Source organism: Indicator indicator, chromosome Z, assembly GCF_027791375.1.
Source record: "Indicator indicator isolate 239-I01 chromosome Z, UM_Iind_1.1, whole genome shotgun sequence".
In the NCBI taxonomy this organism is placed as follows: Eukaryota; Metazoa; Chordata; class Aves; order Piciformes; family Indicatoridae; genus Indicator; species Indicator indicator.
In genome coordinates this window covers 21,270,660-21,291,172 of record NC_072053.1, presented here as the reverse complement: position 1 = coordinate 21,291,172, position 20,513 = coordinate 21,270,660, and the positions used below count along the sequence as shown (strand labels likewise).

At 37.8% G+C, this 20,513-nt stretch overlaps 1 protein-coding gene across 1 annotated transcript in view; it reads left to right on the top strand.

The window, feature by feature from the left end:
- The window catches only part of CPLANE1 (ciliogenesis and planar polarity effector complex subunit 1), a 61,866-nt gene that overhangs the window by 2,069 nt on the left and 39,284 nt on the right, over nucleotides 1-20,513 (top strand). The window contains 16 exon segments of the mRNA XM_054397326.1: nucleotides 795-1,018; nucleotides 1,368-1,474; nucleotides 2,696-2,852; nucleotides 3,602-3,705; nucleotides 3,866-4,048; nucleotides 5,417-5,669; nucleotides 6,815-6,967; nucleotides 7,799-8,559; nucleotides 10,425-10,606; nucleotides 12,024-12,104; nucleotides 12,964-13,128; nucleotides 13,864-14,037; nucleotides 16,098-16,326; nucleotides 16,614-16,795; nucleotides 18,759-18,982; nucleotides 19,255-19,419. Coding sequence (XP_054253301.1) covers nucleotides 795-1,018; nucleotides 1,368-1,474; nucleotides 2,696-2,852; nucleotides 3,602-3,705; nucleotides 3,866-4,048; nucleotides 5,417-5,669; nucleotides 6,815-6,967; nucleotides 7,799-8,559; nucleotides 10,425-10,606; nucleotides 12,024-12,104; nucleotides 12,964-13,128; nucleotides 13,864-14,037; nucleotides 16,098-16,326; nucleotides 16,614-16,795; nucleotides 18,759-18,982; nucleotides 19,255-19,419 — 3,344 coding nt within the window.

Here is a 20,513-nt window from a genome sequence, read left to right as displayed (position 1 = left end):
GTGGAGCTGCTTTCCAGCAGGTGAACCCCTAATCTATACTGGTGCATGGTGTTATTCTTCCCCAGGTGATACACTCTACTCTTACTCTAGTTGGACCTCATTAGTTTCCACTTTGCCCAGCTCTCCTGTCTGTTGTGATATTGCTGAAGGGCCATGCAGCCTTCCAGTGTATCAGCCACTCCTCCCAGTTTGGTATCACCAAGCTTGCTTGAGTGTACACTCCATCCCCTCATCGAGGTTGTTGATGATATTGTACTAGTGCTGATGTTTGGGGAACACAGCGCTAATTAAAGTTTTCCAAGTGGACTCTGCACCATCGATTATGACCCTCTGAGCTCTATTGTTTAGCCAGTTCACAAGCCATCTCACCATCCACTCTTCGAACCCAGTCTTTCTGAGCTTGCCTATCAGGATGTTATGGGAATCAGTGTCATTTCAGGGAAGATCAGTAGTGCGTTTGGCAGCCTATGGTAATAGAGCACTCACACATTTATTAGTAGCTTTTGTGAAAGATGGATTTCAGGAAGAATGATACCAGGATTTTAAGAAGGAAACAACTCTTAATGGTTGAGATAATTCATAAAATGCATAAAACCAGGCAGCTGATCTGATATTACTGCTGTCAACTGCTATCAGTGACAAAGCTGGAAATGAAAAATAGTTGAGGTGACACCTTGGATTTCCTGTGATGGAAAAGAAATTCTGTTTTTTCTTCTTAAATCTAAATCTAACATAGGAGTGGAAACTATTGTGGCATATTGTTGTGGGGTTTTTTTCTTTTTTCTTTTCCTCAGAGTGTTTAATGAGATTATACTTGTATGTATCTGGAGATGGAAGAAGGGCACTATTAACTACTCCTACAGCATGTGTCTTTTTGTGGGAGAGCACTGAACATGAAAATACATCTTATAAAAATTCTTCTGGCCGTTGGACACAAATTTTGCCTGATGAATCAGTCATACTGCCTTCTACTGAAGAAAAAGAAATCGGACTGCATGCTGATTTCATACAAAATGAGGTAATAAATAAGGCCTAAGGCAATTATTTAATCTCTTAAGTAAATTAGAGCCACAAAAGCTACAGAGAATTTTCAGAGCAATGTCAGTCTCTGTGGTGGTGGTGTGTGTAGGCTTAATTACTCAGTTTACGTTATGTTTAATGACAAGAACAGCCATACTGGATCAGATCAAAATTTTATCTGGCTCAGTAATACTCTTGCAGCCTTCATATTTCAGAAGGACAGCATTATGTTATTTAATCTGAATGGTAATAGCTATTCATCTAAATGTATACATAATTAAGAGAAAATTGTGTAATACTAGGTTTTGGCATTTTTTCTGGTTTTCATTGTATTCCTTTTTCCACAGATACTGAGTGATTGCTGTTTGTGCTGTTTTGTGTTTTATTCTGGGGAATTTTTGGTGCTCACATTTTTGATTCTTCGGTGGTATGACAATACCTTTAAATATGTTAGGTAAGTTCAGTGGTATTTGAAGCTGCATTAGCTTAAGAGGGGTAGTTTTATTATGAAGTGTTTTAGAGCTGCGATGAAGAGATGCGTTTATATTGATGTCAGACAATGATTATGAGCTTATGTTTTCATATGTATGTTTGTAGCATACCACATTATATTGTATATATATGCATAAATATACCTATATGTGGTGATATATGGTCATTTCCAAGTATTTACATGTGGTTAATATAACAGTATTTATTTATGTATTCCATATTTCACTATTATCTTACACCTAAGTACAACTGAGCATATATATCATTGTATGTTGGTGGCTGCACACATACCTTCACACGTGTGGGTCAGTGTCAGGGTGGTTTTTGCATCATGCTGTTAGCATTCCCTTCTCTCTTTTTTTTTTTACGTTGCTAACATGTACCATGACACCATGAATGCCCTGACTACCTCTCTCTTGTTAAGTGTATTTGTATGTTTTACTTTTTTTCTGTTCCTGCTTTGATCTGTTATGTTCAGACGGTGTAAGAGTGTGTGTGTGTGTGTTGCTTTGGTAATGCCTTTCTGGTAATACAAAAAATTTAATTGAGCATAACGTTTGCAGTATAGTAGTGCATATATGTACTGTAGTAGTTGCAGCCTGAAGCTGTAACTGCATTCCTCAGCTATATTACTCATAATTGTTTTATGCCGCTTACCATTCATCACTTTATTGAAAGGAATATTTTTTTTTCCTGTCATTTTTTGTGTCTGTTTAGGATTTTATAGTGGTTTAGGTTGGGAGAGGCCTTTAAAGATTGTCTGGTCTCACTGCCCTGCCATGGACAGGAGCAGCTTTCACTAGCTCAGGTTGTTGGAAGCCGAATCCAACCTGATGTTGAAGAGTTCAAATGATGGGGCATTCAGAGCTTAATTGTTCAGAGCAGTGTGCAGTTGATGTTAATTTTTAAACTCTAAGTGTTCCTGTATTGTATGTTACGCTGTTTGAGGAAGCTCTTCAAGGCTAGAATGCAAGTGCTTTAATTACTTGGCATGCATAAAAATAATTGTTACTGCTCGAGCATAATTTTTAAATTTGCGTAAATAGAGTATTTAATTTTTAAGGTTGTCGAAGAAAAATATATTTTTTAGAAAGTTACTCATTCTTTATGTGTTTTTGCCTTGCTTGGATTTTACTATATATGAACCATTCTTGGTTTTGTCTTTTTTTTTTTTGGTATTCAGTTCTTTGCCGTACCAGATCCACTGGGTACAGCAGACTTGTTCCCTTGTTAATTTGGTTCCTCGGTGTGCGCCTGTAAAGTCAAGAGGAGCTTTGCTGTGTGCCTTTGCAAGAAATGGGCTTCTACTTGCTGTAGCTGTTAATCAAACTGATCCAAAGGTGTGAATGATAGACAGTACATAATTTAAGCTAATAATTCAGTTTGAATGAAGTGGTAACAAAGATTTAGTAACACGTTTTTAGGAGTGATTTTTCAGCATTCCGATTGCTGTATTTAATATGTATAATCACACTGATATCCATAGCTAAAAGATACTGCCACAACTTGTAGATTTTGAATGCTGTTGTTTAGATATAAAGATCTAAGCTCTTTTGTCATTTTTTTTTTTTACTCTCCAAGAAATACATCAATAAAGAAATTAATTTCAGTTACTGCATTGTATCTGCAAAGATTCTGGGTGATTCTCAATGAGGCCTCAACCAAATGCGTATTTGAGGTTATGGTCCCACTTATTAATATTATTCCTTCTAACAACTCAGAAGACAAAGCTTAATGTGGTTTTTAGTGCTAATGATGGACAGGGAATATGGACCATCTTACTATGGTGTGGTCCTTCCAAGTTCCAGTTGTTACTTGCCAATAGGACTGAAGAAGACTGATCTTGTATTATTTTGAGGGTTTTAGAAAAACATTATGTTAAAAAAAAAACACTGGATTATATAACAATCTTGAATTATTTTTAAACTGTAGAAATAGGTATAGAAATTAATACTTGTAAATAACATTGAAATGCAGTGTCACTTTAAAGTTTCTAGTACATCAAATGTAATGCATAACTTGCATTTATTTTTTGTAAATACTAATATTTTGATATGAACATATATTCTTCATATTTACTTCTTTCTAGGCAACTCAAGTTTTGTTTTTAAACACGTTGAGTTTTGTAACTGTTTCGGGTAACCTTAAAGGTTGTAGTAGCAAGAGTAGCGTGGTTCCATCCAAGTTTATCAGGTCAGTAATTGATGCTGGTTTTGTTGGTGTTGTGGATGTTTTGGTTTTGTGTTGGGAGTGGGGAATGGTGTGTATTTGGGTGTTTGTTGTGGGTTTTTTAACTATTATAATCTTTTGATACAGAAATATAACAGAATTTTTTTTTTCCTGCCTGATTTAGATCTTACTGGGTTGGTGATATGAGTTGGACTCTTGATAGCCTTTTCTTGGCTTGCATGTTAAAACGTGGATCTTTGATTTTATTGACATGTATGGGTGAATTGCTGACACTGGTAACTTCTGGCTGCTCTGTAGAATTTGGACCAGCAGAGTTTATTCCATTTCATCCACTAATAACATGCAGGTAAAAAGACTTTCCTGTGTATATGTTTTTTTCATACTGTTTTATCATATGTTATTTTCTAATATTTCTGACAATTCTACATAGTCTTTCAAATTCACTCTTTTGCTTTTCATGTGTCTTCTCAATATCTGTTTCTGATTCATAGTTCTATGTTTTTTCGTAATGGGTTTGTCATGATGAAAATTGACATTGTGACAATGTAAATATACGTTATGTGATTTGTTTAAGTGTTTGAACTTAGTAGTAATTAAAAATAGTATGCTTTTATGTAGTTAGAAGAAATCGAACTTACGGAACTTTTTCTGTAGAACTTTATATCACTTTTGTCAGATCTCTTAAATAACATATGTGCATGGACAAAAACTAGTTAGCTTTGTAAATGTTTGGGCAATCCAGGTTTAAATTTTGAAATTATGCTCCTGAGTGCACGGGAGAATATTCTTGTATTTCGCTTTTTGCATAAATTTATATTTTTTAGCATAAATACAGAATTTGAAAAAGTAACAGGAGCCTGAATAATGAGAAGAAAAAAAATAGAACCTAAACTTTAATATTATTTTTAAAATCCTACTCTGTGTGACTAAGGCTGTAAAGTGTGTAAATATAACATCGCATTAAAACACTCAAAGCGTTTTGATACCTTCTTACACTGGTTGAAAAATTAGATACTAAAATGCCTTAACTGTGGATATTTATTGAATGCATGCAACTAGTTTGTCTAAAAATAATTTAGTTTTTGGACTAAGAAGTTTTAAAAAATTCAACAGTAATTTTATGCATTATTCCAAGTTACTGTGGGGCTAATATTGGAATACATGTACAACACAGCTTTCTGGAACTCACAAAGGAATGATTTCTTTATAAGAAAAGGCTTTGTAAGACCTCTTCTGTAAGAGAAGACTTTTGTATTGATATAAAATAATTCTGTTGAACGTCTGAACTGATTCTGAAACAAAAGATTCAGATCCTGAGGGATTTGTTTTTTGTTTTCATACATGATTGTATTAGAAGCTACTGAGAAATTAATCTTCAGGTACTTGCTATACACAGTAAGAGCTGGGTGAGGAAGTATGATACAGAAATTTAAAGCAGGATTGTGAAAAGATACATCTTGGTAATGAAATAATAAGAGAATACTGAAAGCTATTTTTACTTTAAAAAGTTACAACTACAGCAAGATGCCATCATCATAGAAGCATAAATAGTGTTATCCAGAGTGCTCATCCTGCAAAAATACAGAAACTGGAGGTACCTACTGGGACAGTAGTGTCAGTGGTATTAAATGTTCTTAAGTTATTTCTTCTCTACCCTGTTTACTATTATTACATCTGATAGTTGCTACCCATTTTCCATGTATCCTTGTTTTAGACAGCAGCACTCCAGTGCTTGTCAAGACTCCAGTCAGTCTCTTGGTTCTTCAGCTTCTGAAAGTGACTTTATGAGACAGAGATTCTCTGTTGCTGCACATTCAAGATTACCCTACCTCATCATCTCTGACGGATACATGATAACAGTGCTTAGATTTCCTAACGACCTTTCACCATCAGGATTTATAAGATCTCTTTTGCTTGATTCAACCCAACGACTTGAAAATACCTGCCGGAATTTTCTGAACTCCAAGGTAAGATTATTACTTCAGGTAAAAAACTTCATGGGTACAAAAATGTGTAACTTTTAAGCCAGATGCCTGATTTTAGTTTATTGTGATATTTGTATACGTTTCATTGAATTATACATTTTCTTTGAGAACAGTGTTGATCCATAAAAAATAACCACACAGGCATTGAAGTGAAATGTAGTAACAGGGACAATCTTAGCTGTCATTATATATTTTCTGGAACTGTAAAAGAATTTGGGATTTCTCTATATATACAGTTGGTTCAGGGCATTGACAGGTACTATGCTACTCTGACTGACTCATCCTTTCAGAAAGGATTCCATAAAACCTTGTCTATTTTAGGCTGCTGCTGTTTTGGGGCAGTCAGCAGCAGTCTCAATAGTGCTGTGTGCATGTCCATCAAGTCTTCAGCTAAGATTGTCAATTAAAACTTGCTTCAAGCATTTTTGTTTATTTTTCTGACACTTCTAAATTGAGCTAAGTTTGGAAGCAAGAGTTTGTGTTTGCTGGTGGAATGTAACATTTCTTCCAGTTTAATTTGTATTTTGGATATTTGGAGGTTTCACTTGAACTTAAGGAGAAATGACTTCTTAGTGACAGAACATTGGAACTAGCTGCCCAGAGAGGTTGTGGAGTCTCCTTCTCTGGAGACTTTCAAACCCCATTTGTACACATCCCTGTGCAGCCTGGTGTAGGTGAACCTGTGTTGTTAGCAGGGGAGTTGTACTGAATCATCTCCAGAAGTGCCTTCCAACCCTATTCTATGATGCTATGATTCTTTGATTTGGAGAGGTGACTTACGATGGTATTCACGCATAAGCTCTAAGAGGATTTGAGGATTTATAGAGATATGTTATTAGTAAGAATGTAAACTTTTAGAATCATTTCAGGTGTCAAGAAAGATTCTATCAGCATGAAACAAAATTAGGTTGTCTGGTACTGAGAATATTGTGTGTAACTGAAGCATGATCAAATGATTTTTTTCTGTGCCACATGTGGCTGCTGGCCTGTTCTCCCTTTCTATCTGGGACTTTTAAACTGAAGCTTCTCACAGAAAGGACAAATTTCCTTGTTTCATTTAGAAAGTGTCTGGCTTGATTTTACTAGAGATAGATAATATGTTTTTGTTATTGTTTTTGTTCCTTTAGTCTAAAAGGAGATCTCTGTGTTTACGATCACTGTTGTCTTTAAAAGCTAGTCTTCTAAAGCACGCTCAAAAACAAAGTTCCATCTTTTCTACCATTCCGAAATTCCTGGAAGAGGACACAACAGAAATCAGTGAGAAAACCACAGATTACCTGGTACTTAATAGCATTTTTCCATTTATCATTATGCAAATTATTTAATGTTAATATATTCTAATTGTAAAGAATATGCTTTTCAAATAATATAGGTATATTTGCTCTTACTAAGTATATTTATAATAGTTCAGTATTGGTAAATTGTCATTTTATTATAGGTGTGAGAAATGTGGTTATTTTTCCCAAGTGATACTTGATTTAAAACATTTCTTTGAGCAGTGCATTAACTTTTTGAAAAAAATGTTTATTTATCTACATATACATCAATTTATTGTCATTTAATACTTCAGCTTCACTTTATAATAAAATGTAATGTTACACTATTAAATGTACTGAGGCTGTGAATGTATTATTATCTTCAATAAATAAGATATTTATCCTCAGTTTTAGAGGATTCTTCCATAGAATCAAAATTTGTAGATGTATTTTGGAAGAATGGCTCTGTGGTGCTTTTGGTTTTTGATTTATTCGTTGAAGTTTTTGAGCTTTTGTTGAATGGCTTTTATAACTCACTGGCATCTGGCAAAAAATCTTCCTTGTACTCTAGGCTTAATAAAGGACAGGGTTTTGCTTCCTGGTGTGAAAACTGCTGCTGTGCTTACAGTGTACTTAAATAATTTAATTTCTGTCTGTACAGCTGTTCCAAGTAGCCATGTTTAGTTTGAAATCTTGGTGAGACTGCTGTGAATTAAACTTAGTAGCAATTAAGCAAGTAAGTGCAGCACAAAGATTTTATTATGAGATTTGCTGAATGTTGATTCCTTGCAGAATGCTCTCTCTCAACAGACTTGAATTAAACTGTTGATTTGGGTGTTTTTCTGTCTAATTTAGGATTATGAAGAAGAATCAGATGGTGAAAAGAAGTTTTGCACTAGCCCTTCTAGCTTTTATAGCCCAAGTATCCATTCATTTGTTGGTAAAGCTGATAAAGGCCACTTAGAATTTGCATCAATGTTTGATACTATCCATGCAAAAGATGACACTGAAGAGAGAGATAAATTATCAGTGGAGCTACATTCCGTTCAGAAAAACCTCCTTGTTGCATGGCACATAGGGATTTCGAAAAGTAAGGAAGTGGAAGATACGTTTCTGGATTGCACAGTGAACTGCATTACCCATTTTTTCAATATTCTTCAATTCACAAAACCTCCTTTGTTAAACCAGGATACGTCTTCAGCTGAATCTATGAAGAACAGTCACTGGATGCATTGTGTGCTAAAATATTTTCAGCAGTATTTAACTGTCTCCTGCTGGCATTCAAGAGTCAGTCTGACAAGGCACGTGGCAAAGCTGACATTACAAACTTTAAAACTGATGCTTATACAGCAACAAGATCAGTTGTTTTCAAAAAATCTTTTGGCGTGCTTCTGTCTTTTGAAAATGGTTTCTCACACTCTAAGTAGCATGTGCATACTACAGTATGAACATTTTTTTGCGTCTCCTGATGGTAATAACTTTGTGGAACTTGACTCGCTCACTTTGCCTGTTTTTCAAGCTCTTGATGAGAGTACTACTCAGCAGTGTAGCTCACTGAAATCTTTGCTCAGAGAACCTCCTCAAGCAGTAAACCGTGATGCAAAAACAGAAAAAAGGTATGTTTTTTTCCCCATGGAAAGATTATTCATATACAGGGAAACAGAGCTCAGTCTGCACAGGTTTATAAAAGGCAGGTTCTGCTTGGCTAACCTGATCTCCTTCTATGGCAAAGTGACTCAGTGGATGTGGGAAAAGCTGTGGATGTTGTTTACCTGGACTTGAGTGAAGCCTTTGACAATGTGTCCCACAGCATTCACCTGGAGAAGCTGGCTGCTCATGGCTTGGATGGGTGGATGCTTTTGAGTTAAAAACCAACTGGATGGCTGGGCCCAAAGAGTGGTGGTCAATGGAGTTAAATCCAGTTGGCAGCCAGTCACAAATGGGGTTCTGCAAGGCTCAATATGGGGGCCTGTCTTTCCTCTCTCTGTCAGTGATTGGGATGAGGGGATCGAGTGCAGAGTCAGTATGTTTGCAGATGACAAGGTGGGCAGGAGTGCTGGCTGACTTGAGGGGTAGGGGTGATTCAGAGAGGATGTTGACAGGTTGAGTCCATAGGCCATGTCAGTGGTATGTAGTTTAGCAAAGCTGAGTGCCAGTACTGGCTGGGGTAAAGGAATTGAGAGCAGCCCTGTGAAGAAGGATTTTGAGTTGGTGATGTGTGACAAACCCCATCCAGCAATGAATATGAGCCAGGAATGTGTGCTTGCAGGCCAGAACACCCAGTAGCACACTGGGCTGCATCAAAAGAAGAGTAGCCTGCAGATTGAGGGATATGATTCTTCTTCCCCTCAGCTCCATTAGGGTGAGACCACACCTGGAGCTCTGTTCAGTGAAGGACACTGATCTGCTTGAGCAGGTCCATGTGAAGGCAACAGAGATGATCAGGGAGCTCGAGCACCTTTCTGGTGAAGACCAACTGAGAGAGTTGGGGGCAGCCTGGAGAGGAGGAGACACCAGTGAGACCTTACACCAGCCTTCTAGTAGCTAAAGGGGGCCTATAGGAAAAATGGGAAGCAACTTTGTCAGGGAGTACAGTGATAGAACAAGGGGTAATTTTAAACCGAAAGAGGCTATATTTAGGTTAGATATGGGGAAGAAATTCCTTACACTGCATGTTGTGTGACACTGGAACAGGTTGTCCAAAAAGTCATGCATACCCCCTTCCTGGAGGTGTTCAGTGCTAGGGTGGATGTAGCTTTGAGCAGTTTTCTTTAGCGGAAGGTGTCCCTGCCTTTGTCAGGGGAATTGAAACTAGATGACTTTTCAAGGTCTCTTCCAACCCAGATACTGAGCACTGTGCATACAATTGACTGACTACGTGCTAATAATGGAAGATTTGGCGCTGGACAACATGGAAATGTGTTGCTGTTCTTTGCAAGTTTTCTCAGGTCCCTGGCAGTGTGTATTTGCTTGTACCAGCAAGCTTATTACCTTGGTACATCTACTGTGCTGGGCAGCACAGACTTACTAGCCCCACAAACATGCTTTGCAGTCTTTCGTTTCCTTGTGTTTGCTTTTCTGTGTTATGCTTTCATTGTATTTTTAGTCAATCTTGTTTATAAAGACACTTGATACCTGGTTTGAGTTGATAGTTCTTAGGTTAATTTCCCCAGTATTTAGATACCAGGATTAATTTGGTGTGTATTTGACTACTTGAAGTCTTTACTACTTGCTGCCTATACACAAATTTTAAAGAATCAATGTTGGTGAAAAACAAACAAAAACAAAAACAACATCAACAACAAAAACAAGGCAGAAAGCATTTTATTTTTGCTCTCCTCACTGAGGTCAAAAAAGTAGTTGCTAACACATGTAGTTTATTCTTCAGGTACATATACAAAACATAAGGAAATAAGGAAATTACATATATTAGTAACTCATTTTTTATTATTTTCATAAAACTACATTTCTTGAACTACAGGTTGGTTGTACTATGGCAGTTATTGTATAAGAAAGTGGTTTGGTATCAGATGCAGCTGCACAGAAAAGCGAACAAGAATGCCGAAGAGTCTGTTGTGTCATCACTTTTAAGTCATATACAAGCAACAATCCAGTCTTCAGGAGTGACTTTAGAACAACATTTGAAGATTAATTCTATTTCTGGTTAGTATTTTGGAACAAATACAGATATTGGGTAGTTGTGTGGTCAACTTAGTACTTGAAAACTTAGATCCAACCCAGTGGCAATCAGTAACTGACCACTAGATTTGAAAAAGGTTAAGTGGAATTTCTCCTACAATTCTTATGAGAGCTCTTTCTAATGCAGTTTATTTCCCAATACACCTGTGGATCATATTATAATTTTTAGATCACATTGAGCAAAACATAAAGCTGTTGACTTCAGTTTGCTTTATCCTAGAGAATCCAAATACAGGATCTGAATTCTGTTGTCATTTGTACTGTACTGTTTCCTTTGCTGATGGGCATCAATGCTGATTGTGATCAACATTTCTCTTACTGAATATGGATATAGAAATCCTGTTTATTCCATGTGATCACTCCGGGCATGAGCATGTCATGTACATGAATGGAGTCAGCCTGAGCTGAGCATCTAATTTAGCATAAACTAATGTAAGACACTTGATCTAGTATTTAGCCAGCAGCACATGATTGTAGCCTAATTTTCTTCAGGTTACTGTTCTGTGGTTTATATTCCTTTTGCCTTCCATACCAGCAAGCCCAGCTTCTCACAACAGCTCTGTTTTGTTTCTCTATTCCTGATCTCTCTCCCTTAAGTGATACTTATAGCTTCATTTTCTACATCACTTCGTACAATACATTAGCTCCTTCATGCCTCTCTTACTCATCCTAACAACACATGCCACTTCCCACAGTTTCTTTCCACCCATTCCTTATGTTCTTTATTTACGTTCAGTTCAACGACTGGTGAGATTTTTGGCTGAGCTAGAGTAGCCTATGTGCTGATGGGCCAGCCAGTACCTCAAATGGCTAGGTGCTTCTAAGCAGTGTAGAGTGGCAGTTTTGTCCTCATCTTTTTTTAACGTGTTAGCACTATTTTAATTTATTTTTCCTTCTCCTCCTTTGCTCAGGAGCTGTGTTCTTTTACCCTTTCTGTCAACACATTTAGGAATTAACCACTGGACCAGGGGGAATAAAGGTGGAGAGGTGACATTTAGAGAGACGAAATGTGTAACAGTCCATAGACATGTTGTTTGAAAGTGCTTTTACACTAGAAAAGATGCTAAATAACTTTGCAGCTACTTTTGCAATGCAAAAACATCTCCCACTCCTAACCTAATTACTGAAAACCTTGTAGAAGTGACTATAACCTGTGTTTTTTATCATTTAATAGTAATTTATCAATTAAAGAAGAGGGTTATTCAGTCATCTTCCAGGTCCTCAAAACTTATATTTAGTTCTGAGAATGGACATTTTCTCGACACTCATGTATTTTACTCTGCTTTATAAATCTGTAATACTGAAGTAAGTGTATGTGTCTTTGCGTGTCTAAAACTAACTGCATAGAGCTTTAAATTTGTTACATATGTGACTTCTGTAGGTGAGGAGAAGTTCCTTTTGGGCTCATACAGTGAATGTGTGGACATTTGGAAAAGATCTCTTTGTGAAAGCAAGGCAAAAGGTAAGGGATAAAATTTTTTTTGAGGGTGGAGAGGTAAGTTATGTGATCACTTTAAATTGTTATTTGTGGTTCTCTATTTGCCATTTAAAAAAAGGGGGACAAGACACATAAAAAACAAATATTTGAAATTAAACTGGGATTTGCATAGAGACTAATCAAAACTTAAGTCTGATTGCTCTCTCTCTGAGAAAGTTCCACACATTGTATTTCAATATCAAGAGTTTTCTTGTGTATTTCTTGGTACAAAAAAAATCCCTAAATATGTTTATGGCCAAGAAAGAGACAATATAAAAAATATTAGCAAAAATCAATTCCTTTAGTAGCTGTAAAATCAAAAGACTTAATATTTGGGGAAAAACAAAACAAAATAATTTGTGACAGGAGTTTATTTAGGAGTTGATTGAAACAGGTATTCCAGAATCTCTTCCCAGGCACCATGAGAAAAAAAAAATTGCTGGTTGTTATGATGAGGAATACCTCATGGAGAAAGAATTCATGATATTGGAAGCTTGGTGAGTGTTGTAGCAATTGCGTTATGGTTTAGGCATCCCCCCTTTGAAGGCTAAACTCCCTTCAAGCTCTCCTGCCTTTGTACCTTTACAATAATGCAGTATGTAATTGTTACAACTGATATCTCAGGAAGAAAACTGTTGTGGATGAGCATTAACTCACTGGTAAATCAGAGCTTGTAGCTGCTCCTGATACCTATTCCTTCTCAGAGTATGTATTTATGTAGATAGGTTTCTGGAGAGGGAGGAACTAATACTTTCAAAACTGCTGTGTACATATTTGTGTTTGTTTTTTTTTTTTTGCTTTGTTTTTTTTTTCTAACTCCTGCCCCTTTTTTCTCGTAATGCAGGAGGAAAAAGAACATGTTTTCTTCAGAGGAGATACTATCTTGCAATATTATTTTGCCACCTATATCAATATAACTTGCTTGAGGCTCAGGGACTCTGCGATCATCTGGTAGGAGAGATTCTAAGGAGATCACAGCTCTCAACGAGGCAGATGGAAAAATTTTCTGGTATGTTTATATTGCATATAAAAGTGTGGTAAGGTATGATGATTCTGTTGAATTAACTTAGTTTCTAATTTCTGTGCCATCCTACACTTGGTATCATACTTTTCTCGTTACACAGACTGAAGTCTGTTTTCAGTAATTTAAAAGATCTTTCTCTGATCCTCAGATGTTTTCAGCTGCACTTGTTGAAGTGTTGAGACAACTTTCATTGTATAATTACTAGTGAAAGCATGGCTTGTTTGATGTTCTTAGATTCAAATCTCAAAGAAAAAATTTGGATAAGGAAAATAAGGGGGAAATTATGAGATTTTATTTTATATTGATTTAAGATTGTTTTTTGATGCAACATGATAAAATAGTGGATTTCACATTGGTTACCAGTCCCAAATTGGAAGTAGGATTTTTTTTTTTTGCAGGTATTTGTCTTTTTTCTATTTGGTTAGAATATGAAATCTAAATTTCCTAATTTAAACATTTTTTTTTTCCACTCAGTGCTCATCTAAATTTAGATACTAGGAGTCCATCTCTGCTCATTAAAAAGCTTGTATAAGTCTTTAAATATTAATATAATGTGTAATAGGTGTAGAGGATCAAGTTCTGTAAGTCCTGAAAGGTTGTCAAGATATTAATACAATAATTATTATGTTTTTTAAAAATGTCCTATAAGCTGTGATTAAACAATTCTATCATTCAAATTTAATTTTCCTCAATGTTTTAATTTGACGCTTTTCTTTTTAGATACCAAATATTTTCAGCATGAACTATGGATGGTGACAGATGTTTATGCTGAAACTGCTATGGCTGTGATTCGATCCATGGCACGGTTCATGGCCGCTTATTTCACAAATCAGCTACTTTATATCTTTCCTCCACACAGTGTTGACATCCTGCAACCACTTCACATCAAACAAGGTATTTCCTCTAAAAGCAGTTTAATTTTCCGTGATTAACTGTTGCCACTATTTTGCATGTGTATCAGTGCTATCTGTTACACTTTAACTTAGTGATTTACAGTTTCAGCTCCATTGATTGTAAAGATAAAAGAACTTAGTTTTTCCATCTGTTTTTGTTTGTGTGATTAATATTTTTAAATCTCTTGATTATTGAAAATACTTCTGGTATTTAAAGTTAATAGTTTGATGTGTGTGACTGAGTGATGTCATTCATAGAACAGAATCAGAATCATTTAGATTGGGAAGGACCTTTTAAGGTCATTGAGCCCACCGATTAACCTAGCACTGCCAAGTCCAGTATTAAACCATGTCCCCAGGCACACATATACACAATTTTCAAATACCTCAAAGGGTGATGGCACAATCACTTCCCTGGACAGTTTGTTCCAGTGCTTGACAACCCTTTCAGTGAAGAAGTCATTCCTGCAGTTCTATCTAAAACTCCCCTGGCATAACTTGAGTCTATTTCCTTTTCATTTCATCCTATCACTTGTCACTTGGGAAGACAGACTGACACCCACCTCACTACAGCCTCCTTTCAGGTAGTTGCAGAAGGCAATATGGTCTCACGTCAGCCTCCTTTTTGCCAAGTAAGCGTTCCCAGTTTCAACTCAAGTCAGTCCTTGTTTTCTAGACCTTCCATCAGTTTCACTGCCCTTCTTTGGAGCAGTTCACCTCAATGTCTAGCTTGTGGTGAGTGTCCCAAAACTGAACACAGTATTTGAGTCATGGCCTCACTTGTGCAGGGTACAGGGGAATGATCAGTTCTCTAGACCTTCTGGCCACACTGTTTCTAATACTAACTGGCGTGCTTATGGCTTTCTTGGCAGCCTGAGTACTCTGATAGGTCACACTCAACCCATATTCAGCTGGTTGCCAACCAGCACCCCGAGGTCCTTCTCTACCTGCAGCTGGAAAGGCAACTTTCCAGCTGCACTTACCCAAGCCTGTTGCATTGCACTTGGCCTTGCTGAACCTCATACTGCTGGCCTTGCCCCACTGATCCAGCCTGTCCAGGTCCCTCTAGAGAGCCTCCTTACCCTCAAGCAGATGGACTTTCCCCCTCAACTTGATGTCATCTGCAAACACACTGAGGGTGCATTTGATGACCTCATCCAAGTCATTGATAAAGGTATGAAAGAGAGCTGGCCCCAGTACTGAGTCCTGAGGAGCACCACTTGTGACTAACTGCCAACTGGATTTAACTTCATTCACCACCATCCCTCTTTGGGCCTGGCCATCCAGCTAGATTTTTATTCAGCAAAGTGTGCACCTGAGTAAGCCATTAGCAGCCAGCTTCTCCAGGAGGATGCTGTAGAGGACTGTGTGAAGGGCTTTACTGAAGTCCAGGTGAACAACATCCAGAACCTTTCCCTCATCCACTTAACAGGCCACCTTGTTGCAGAAGAAGATCAGGTTCATCAAGCAGGACCTGCTCTTCATGAGCCCATACTTACTGGCCTGGTCACTGGTCGCCCTGCTCATGCTGCATAATGGCACTCAGGATTATGTACTCCACCTTCCCTGGCACTGAGGTCAGACTAGCAGGCCTGCAGTTCCCTGGATCATCCTTCCAACCCTTTTTGTGGATGACCATCAATTGCATTTGTCTTACGCAGTAAGCAGCACAGTGAGTACAAACAGCATAGCTACACTAGCAGAACTCAGAATTTCTCATTATCTCCGGAGCACCCTCTGGAATATCCTGAGCATACGTAGCATACTTCCAAGTGTTCCATCAGTGTGATTAAATCTTAATAGTAGGACTAACCCCAAAATTTTGCACATGCTTGTATATCCCACATTATTATTATCAGACAAGTATCCTACTCCAACCTCACTTTTATGTCATTACATAAGCTACACCTGCCTGCTGCAACTAAACCTCGTAGCATTCCTCTTAATAATCAGTTGCATACTGAAATGAATCCACAAGCAATGAGAACGTCTGAATTCCAGATTATTCATCTGATAACACACATATTTACTTAAACTTTAAATGTGTTTTTTGTGTCATAGACTTAACACCGCGTATTATACCGCTGCAACAGTGTTTGGTTACCAGAGCTGTCAGGGACCAGAACCTTTCATCTGTGTGGACAGCTGAATATGCACTTGATTTGTTCTTTATTGGTGGACTCATTCCAGAAGCTGTGTGGTTAACACACAGACTTGGGAACTGGAAACTATCTGTTTCCATTGGTGTAGCCTACCAGCTGTATTGTCAGAACTTGGATGAATTGTCAAGGTAAATATGAGCTTGGAAGTAGTGTACTGCATTATTTTATTAATGTTATTATGAGACCTTGAGCAGGCTTGTCTAGTGGAAGGTGTCCCAGCCCATGGCAAGGGGTCTGGAACTAGGTGATCTTTAAGGTTCCTTCCAACCATTCTATGATTCTGTGATTTGCATGAAGTTTGTTGTAACAAGGCATATTTTTTGCCTCAAAAATCATGTACCCAGACTCATGTGTAGGAACTAACCTGTTAAGATTAGTTATTTTGTCTTAGATACACATTTAACAATTTCATGAGACAATCTCTGGGGCTTACTTTGTTTTGAACAATTTCTTGTAATTTCAGATTGAAAAATACAGAGCGTCACCTGCCTTTAAGCTTATCACCAATGCAGACTTTTCAGGAGAAGTTGAAATCTTTGTTAGGACAGCCAGTTAATTCTGAAACATCAGGATGTATTAAACACAAGCAGTTTACAGGTACATAAAATTCTAAATAATTCTGTTTGTTTTCCATATTAATTCACTGCATATTCTGTCTGATACATTGCCTTAAAAAGAAACACCTTCTCTAATGTGTGCCTTACTATTATAATGTATTCACATACTTGAATTTTTGAGAGGTTTGGGTTTTGGCATTGATCATTCTAGAAATGGACTAGAAATGTATTCTTTGTGATTTCCAGCTAAAGCACTATTTCATTATATTTGATACTAACTTCATTTTGGAAAAAATATGAAGCTTCATTAAAAAAAAGAAAATAATGCCCTGAAGCAAGTGTGAATGTATTAACACCGCCTCTGTACAGCTGGCCACACAAGTCAGCAGCTATGGACGTGCTCAGCGCTTGCACAAACAGTGGCAACAATCCAATCTTGTTTAACTGTCTTGCTGGTTATAATGAGAGTCTGATACCTATACCTATATGTATGGTGTGTTTCTCTCCAGTAGCTGGGCTTAGGCCCTGTAGCTGAGCCCCTCAGTTGCTGATGTCTGCATATATGAGCACCCAAAGAAGCCCCAGCCACGCTCCATTATCTGGGACAACCCCGCTCACAGATGTCTGCTTTTCCCTAAAACACGCATGTTGTCTACACACACCCACAGCAGCTGGCTGTGAACATACAGTTCATCCAGTAGCAGCTCATCAGGGATCCTGAGTCTTTCCAGGTGCCTCAGAGACTCACACTGTCCTTCAGCAGGTGGTCGTGACTCCCTTGATTGCTCCAGTATCCAAATCCCCTTGTCACATGGAAACAGGTCTCTTGGTCATCTCTGCCAGCTGGCCAGGTCGAGTGCCTCCTGTCATGGCCAACTCCTGTGGTCTCACACTTGGAAAAGTGTTCCTGGCCTAGGGTGCTTCATTTGTTGTCAGTTACTCCAAATTGATACTTACTAGCACTCACGTGTTCCCTTACATAGCCTCCCTTGCTGTAGTTGCTGGCACTATGGATACATGGGCACTCTGATCTGTGATGCTGTTTTATTTGCTGATTCCTAATTTGACTTAATTCCAGTCTCTGCAGTTGCTGGCTTCCCAAAACACAGAGGCTTTCTAACTTGTGGTCCTGCTCCAGTTGCTGGCACTTAAATTCCTATACACAGACTAGAGCTGTGCTGACAGGGCCCAGCAGAAGTGAGGCTGTCACAATACAATGCCATGCCTTTGGTTTCTTTCCTAAAGATCCTGTAGCAAGCCTTGTGCAGTTTCATATTGCTCTCTGCATCCTGTAGCTTGTCCTCTCTTTAACAGCAACCCCTTTCAAGCTAAAAGGTACTGAAAGAACTGTTCTCCTTGGTTCTTCTTGATGAGTTTTACACCTTGACACTGGGACAGATGGTTCTCCTGGGAAGAACCTGGAAAGGGTGTCCGTTTGAATACATAATTTGCTGTTATGTGTCTCTGGCCTTGTAGAAATGAGCCTTTCATGGGTTGATTTTTTTCCACTATAGAAAGATAGTAACGATGAAAGAGTTGTTACAGTCATTATTAATAGTGTACCTAGTTTATGCCTAGTTGATAAAAGTGATTTGCTAGAATTTTATGCCAAGCAAATGCATGGCTGACAAATTCAGTGCTCTATCTAGAAAGGCAGTAGCTTCTCCCCTTACGTGGCAAATCCTAATATTATTATTATTAATATTTATATTATTAATATATTAATAATAATTAGACATTTTTATATAAATATATAAATATATATTTCATATAATATATAATAGAAAAATAATAAATTATATTAATATATATTAATATTAATAATTATTAATATTAATAATTAAATGCTCTTTTCAGGTGAGAGATCTTTTCTTAAAGCAGGTAGATGTGATGATAAATTGCAATAGCCAAATACAAATTCTAAGAATGTAGACTCAGAATTTCAGAATGAGTCAATAATTGAGTCAATTAATTTTTCAGTTGCTGTGTTTAATGTTTTATAGATCCTATTGAAGAGGAAGATGCAAATGTTCTTTATAGTTCAATACAGGAACTATTAAGAGCAGCAGTTATGGCAGATATTGACATTCTCTCAGAGACATTTCAGCTTTTGATGGATTCTGCCAAGGATCTTAGCAGAAAATTCTATGGTTTAGTTCCAGATGGGCTTTATCTTCCAGCCCCACCATTATACTGTCCTCAGCCAGCGTCTCCCAGTGAAGTAAGCATGCATGATAGAAATTTCTTGGATTTTTGTTTGAGTGTATTAATGAAATAGTTAAATCTTTAGTCTCTTTCCTTTCAGCTCAACTTTCTGTCTTTTTTTATCATGTCCTTTCATTTATTTATGTGCCTCTGGGCCTTTTTTCTATAAAGCATCTGTGCCCTAAAGAAGAAGGGAAATATCTGTAGGAACAGAATGATTACGTCAGGTTTCGTGTTGTGTATGTCCTTTCTAATTTTGGGTCTTGTTTGTGTCTTTGAATTTGCATGTTTCAGGAAGACTGCAATGACATTCTTTTTAAACTTGAGAGAGAAAGTCGTCAGAAAGTGTCTGGAGTTCTTCAGCGAATTATCTTGCTTTTCCGGGCTGCTTGTTGTTCCTGCCCTGCAGCACAGTGGTATATTGCACGACTGAAGTGGGCAAGAAAAGTTATGCAAAAAGTAAGCACTTTTTTTTTTTTTTTTTTTTTCCCCAGAAGAATTCAGTCTCGTCAGAAATTTGATGCCATGCTTTTTATATTTAATCTTCTAGTTCTACCGTCCATATTCAATTATTTTAAGAAATTAGACGTTACAGAGATAGGCTATCCACTTCACAAAGTGTCTCCTTCTAGGTGTCTTTCTGTACCCACTGTGTAGCATGCAAACTAATTTCTTTCTTCATTGGAAAGAAACAAACTGATTTTAGTTAGGAGTTGCAGCTGTTATCTGGAAGCATGTTCTGTATCATTTAGGGCAGAATATATTAACAGACCATGATGCTCCCTTCAGATGAAGTGGTCACCGTAGTGCACACAGCACAGGACTTGAGAGATCTCGTTTCTACTCACATATTTTGTTTGCTCAGAACCAAGCTTGGAATATATTGATTAAAAAAAAATTTCTGTAGTCTTAGAGGTTTTCTTAGGTCATTGCTACAGAGTTGACTTTCTGCAGAAAGAAGCAGGGGATGTGTGTGCATCAACATTCATATAGTGCCCCATATCAGGAACGGGTCTGACTGACAAATACTTCCTTCTGTTTGCTCATGGTGTGGTTCCATGCTTAGCGCTGGCACAGGGGGATGATCAGAAGTACCAGATGAAACAGAAGGAAAGTAGTCTGCCTTGGTTGATAGTAGGCTGGACTGTATTGGATTAAACTGGTTTCTTAGTTGCATTCCTGTACTCAGCACTGGTTAGGCCACACCTGGAGTACTGTGTCCAGTTCTGGGCCCTTCAATTCAAGAGAGATGTTGAGGTACTGGAATGTGTCCAGAGAAGGGCAGTGAAGCTGGTGAGGGGCCTGGAACACAAACCCTATGAGGAGAGGCTGAGGGAGCTGGGGTTGTTTAGCCTGGAGAAGAGGAGGATCGGGGATACCTTATTGCTCTCTATAACTACCTGAAAGGAGGTTGTAGACAGGTGGGGATTGGTCTCTTCTCCCAGGCTCCCTGCACCAGAACAAGAGGACACAGTCTCAAGCTGCACCAGGGGAAGTTTAGGCTGGAGGTGAGGAGAAAGTTCTTCACAGAAAGAGTAATTTGGCACTGGAAT